This window comes from Lepidochelys kempii, chromosome 1 (assembly GCF_965140265.1).
Source record: "Lepidochelys kempii isolate rLepKem1 chromosome 1, rLepKem1.hap2, whole genome shotgun sequence".
Taxonomy (NCBI): Eukaryota; Metazoa; Chordata; order Testudines; family Cheloniidae; genus Lepidochelys; species Lepidochelys kempii.
The window spans coordinates 5,483,264-5,487,872 of record NC_133256.1 but is presented as its reverse complement, the minus strand read 5'-3'; the positions used below and the strand labels follow the sequence as shown (position 1 = coordinate 5,487,872).

General features: G+C 47.4%; 1 protein-coding gene across 1 annotated transcript; it reads right to left on the bottom strand.

Annotated features, from left to right (window-relative positions):
* Window positions 1-860: 860 nt before the first annotated feature.
* LOC140896977 (olfactory receptor 51G2-like) lies at window positions 861-1,796 on the bottom strand. Its single transcript, XM_073309247.1, has one exon. It carries the CDS (start codon window positions 1,794-1,796, stop codon window positions 861-863), a length of 936 nt encoding a protein of 311 aa, XP_073165348.1.
* Window positions 1,797-4,609: the final 2,813 nt, after the last annotated feature.

Below are 4,609 nucleotides of genomic sequence, written 5' to 3'. Positions count from 1 at the left end.
TATTTGGTGCCACCATAAGACCTTGGTTGCAACAATGATCAATACGGTCACAGTTCATGTCAATAACTTCACACATACTCCCATTGGTAACAGCTTCTTAGAACACAGCACACTCTGGCTAAGTCGCTGAGCACAGATGCCACCTTAGGGTGCCTCGTTCAGGCCTGAGGTGGCCCTGAAGGCACGCTGACCTTCCCTCTGAGATTCTTGCAGTGGCTTACTCTCAGCCTGGGATACTTAAAAGAGGAGCCCCCTTTGTGGGGTCACATTAATTTAGTCTTCTCCAAAACACAGGCTCTCCGATCCTCCAGCCCCATCTTCCTCCTTTACTCAGGAACATCCCCACCATCTTGCTTGCTGGGGTGACATTTGTTTCAGACTTGCCATATCCCCTACTCTCCTTTTTCCCCTGAAGCCCCACCCTGTATCCCATCTCTTCCCACTAAGCCCTGCCTCCTGCTTCTCCACTTTCCCTGATGCTCCGCCTTACATGCAGACCTGAGTCAGACTATGGTAAGAGCTGCTCCGGGAGCACTGGCTGCTGTGAGGAGCTCCAGACTGTTCACTTTCCCTGACTTGTACATCCTTGGGGGTAAAATGTGGGGAGTCTGGGGCAGCTCACAGTGGCTGTGGTTGTCTGGGCAGCTCTTACCACGGCCCAGCTCTGGCTTGCAGCCAGAAGAGAGAGCAAAGTCTCAGTTAAAGGAGAATAGTACGGGTGGGGCCTTGGGGGAAGAGATGAGGCAAAGAGAGCAGCCTCAGGGAAATAGGAACCAGGATGGAATAGGTGGCCATTGCCGTCACTCATGTTTTTTCTCTCTTCTTTCACACATGCTGGAGCTGGGTGAAGAACTGACCTTTCATTTGATGAAGGCCCTGATTATCCTAACACGAAGTTGTCTGCTTTTCACGCTATACACGATTGGGCTTATCAGGGGCGGGACCAGCAGGTAGACGTATCCCAGGAGAATCCTAAGTAAGTGAGAAGAGCTATTCCCAAATCTGTGTATCACAGCCAGGCCAATGTCTGGTATATAGAAGAGCAGGAGGGCACAGATGTGGGAGAAGCAGGTGTTCAGGGCCCTGAGGCACTCCGTGTGGGATGCGATGCTCAGCACTGTTTTGAGGATCATCACATGAGAGAAGAAGATGAGCAGCGAGTCCAACCCCAATGTGAAAACTGTAGTAAACATGCCGTAGATGGTGTTGACTATGATATCTGAACAAGCCAACTTCATGACATCCTGGTGCAGGCAGTAGGGATGCGAGAGGACGTTGGCTCGACAGTATTGGAACCTTTTCAGGAGACAGGGGAATGGTGATGCTACAGCCACCCCTCTTACCACAAACACCAACCCCATCTTGGCTATTCTCGGTGGAGTTAAGATGGAGGCATATCTCAGTGGGTTACAGGTGGCAACAAAGCGGTCAAAGGCCATGAACAAGAGTACAGAAGATTCAATTTTTGCAAGAAAGTGGATGAAGAACAGCTGGGCAAAACAGGCATTAAGGCTGATCTCCCTAGAGTTAAACAAGTATATGCCCAGGATTGTCGGTGTGGTGGATATCAATAAGCCAAGGTCTGAGACGGCCAACATGGAAAGGAAAATGTACATGGGCTCATGGAGGCTTGGATCTGTTTTTATAATGAACAGAATGACTGAATTTCCAAATATCGAAATAGCGTACATTAAGCTGAAGGGGATAGAGATCCAGATATGGACATCTTCCTGCCCAGGTATCCCAGTGAAAAGGAATACTGCAGAGTTGAATACGGTTTCATTCGCAGCTGACATAATGGACTGGGCCATTCCGAAGAGTTTTGAGATTTACTTCCTAAAATAAAAAAGAACAGGAGACTAGATGATATTTAATGAGACATTTTTCTGCTCTCTGTGGCACTTGAGAGACTTTCAGGAGCTTAAGGAAGATCAACAAATACATATCGTTGGATTTGCAGCACCAATAGGAAGATAGGCACTGCCAGAGTGGATCAGACCCGCACTTCATCTAGCCCAGTATCCAATGACCAGTTCCAGATGATACAGAGGAAAGTGGAAGAAGCCCTGCAATAGGCAGCTATGAGATAACCTGCTCCCAGGAAAAGTGTCCCCCTGACACCAACTGGTTAGGCATATTTTGTGATGTAAATCTGGAAGGTTTAGAGCTCTTCCAAGACTTTAAAAAACAAATCCTCATGACTGTAATTGGATTTTCTGGTTACCCATATCAACCTCCAGTCCTTCTTTGAATCATACTTAGCCCTTGGCCCCATTCGTATCTTGTGGCTTTGAGTTCCACAGCCTACTTGAGCACTGTGTGATTGTACAGTTGCGACCTTCCTAAAGACACCCTTTCTGGCCCTCCACTTCTGAGTGTGACCCGTTGTATCATATGTATCAGATGGTAAAGACATGGCAAGTGCAGTGAAAAGAGTCATTCTATATAGCTGAAAACAGTGATTCTATTTAGCTGTCCTGCATTGAAGCTACGTATAAACAGGTTTTATTGCCTCTGTAGAGGTTATGATCTACTGAATCTATTAATCCTGTTTGTATGCATGTCTCATTTCTGTATTTGAAATTATGAATATTGGCTGCATACTTGTTTAATTCTGAGTAGGTTTCAGTGAAGCAATTGGTCAGCTTCGTGAGAAAAGATTATTCTCAGTCAGTGCCCGATCAAGAAGCCCTTATGCCAACAATGAACTAGGAGATGCGATCCACATCTGGGCTTTCCCAGGAATGTGGCTTGGCTGATAGGGAACTCAGTCATGCGTGGACATGTGACTTGCCCGGGGGACCCCAAAACTCCATTTTGCAGCTGGACTTTGTCTAGGGGAGTGGAGGGGATCTCCACCCACAAGATGTTCTATCTGTTACTACTTGGAACCTCTTAAATCCTACTTTCTGTATTTAATACAATCACTTTTCACTTTTTAATTGACCCAAAGTATGTATTAATACCTGGGCAGGGAGGCAAACAGCTTTGAATATCTCTCTATCAGTGTTATAGAGGGTGAACCAACTGATGAGTTGTTACCCTTCCCTTCATAAATATAAAGGGAAGGGTAACCACCTTTCTGTATACAGTGCTACGAAATCCCTCCTGGCCAGAAGCAAAGTCCTTTTACCTGTAAAGGGTTAAGAAGCTCAGGTAACCCGGCTGGCACCTGACCCAAAATGACCAATGAGGGGACAAGATACTTTCAAACCTGGAGGGGGGGGAAAGGCTTTTGTCTGTCTGTGTGATACCTTTGCCGGAAACAGATCAAGGATGCAAGCCTTCCAACTCCTGTAAAGTTAGTTAGTAATCTAGCTAGAAAATGAGTTCGGTTTTCTTTGTTTTGCCTTGTGAAATTCGCTGTGCTGGAGGGAATGTGTATTCCTGTTTTTTGTGTTTTTTTGTAAACTAAGGTTTTGCCTAGAGGGATTCTCTGTGTTTTGAATCTAATTAGCCTGTATGGAATATACCATCCTGATTTTACAGACGTGATTCCTTTACTTCTATTAAAAGTCTTCTTGTAAGAAAACTGGATACTTTTTCATTGTTCTAAGATCCAAGGTTTTGGGTCTGTGGTCACCTATGGAAGTTGGTGAGGATTTTACCAAACCTTTCCCACGAAGTGAGGTGCAAGGGTTGGGAGGATTTGGGGGGGAAAGACGTGTCCAAACTACATTTCCCAGTAAGCCCAGTAAAGTTTGGTGGTGGCAGTGGAAATCCAGGGGCAAAGGATAAAATTAATTTGTACCTTGGGGAAGTTTTAATCTAAGCTTACACTAAACTCCATTTTGCTACCTGTGGGGAGTCAGAGTCATGGGATGGGGACTGTTTTCCAGCCTCTGTTCCTCCTCTTGCCTCCCCATGCCCAGGGCAGATAGGGGGTCCATGGTTCCCCACGGTGGGCCAGGATTCCTGGGTGGCACTTAACACAGCCTAGCTCTATCTTTCAGGAAGACTAGGAGGAGGGCTCTCAAGGAGAAGAGGAGGAGCAGAGCATGAAGCCTTGTGGGGGGAAAGATGGAGCAAAGGCCTTAGAGGAAGAGGAGGAGGAGTGGGTGGAACCTCAGGGGGGAGAAGAAGGGCAGGGGCAGGGTCACAGGGAGGCAAGACTCCTTCATGTGTCTTGCTTTTACCTTTTGACTAGGTGGTCACCCAAAACTGCATGAGCTAGGAGCTAGCCGTGCCTCCCTGGGGGAGTTGAGATGCATTTCCACCACTTTCCAATCACCTGGGGAAGGACAAATCGGAGGAAGGGGAGAGAAACTGGGCCTGAGTCTCTTGGCAGGACTCGTGTGTGTCAGACCCTCACTCACACAAATAGTTCTGCTCTGCCTCTGTGGGAAGAGGGCTCAGTGGTTGTGCAGTGTGCAGAGCCATCAGTAGGGGAGGGGATGCATGAATGGCTTCTCCTGGGGCTCCTGTGTAAATCAAGTCTCTGACACCACTCAGAAACAAGAATCTGGCTGAAGGTGTCGCGGAAGGGTGGATGTCTCTGCCCAAGTCGTAGCCCCTGTCCACAGCTGGTGCAGCCCCATGAATGCAGCACCCAGAGCGCTCAGGAAGGGCCAGGACTGCAACAAGAGAAGAACTCTGCAGCTTTTCTCAT

Bases quoted from the DNA above. Each gene is read 5' to 3' on its own strand.
- LOC140896977 (XM_073309247.1), bottom strand. From the start codon at position 1,796: ATGTCAGCTGCGAATGAAACCGTATTCAACTCTGCAGTATTCCTTTTC.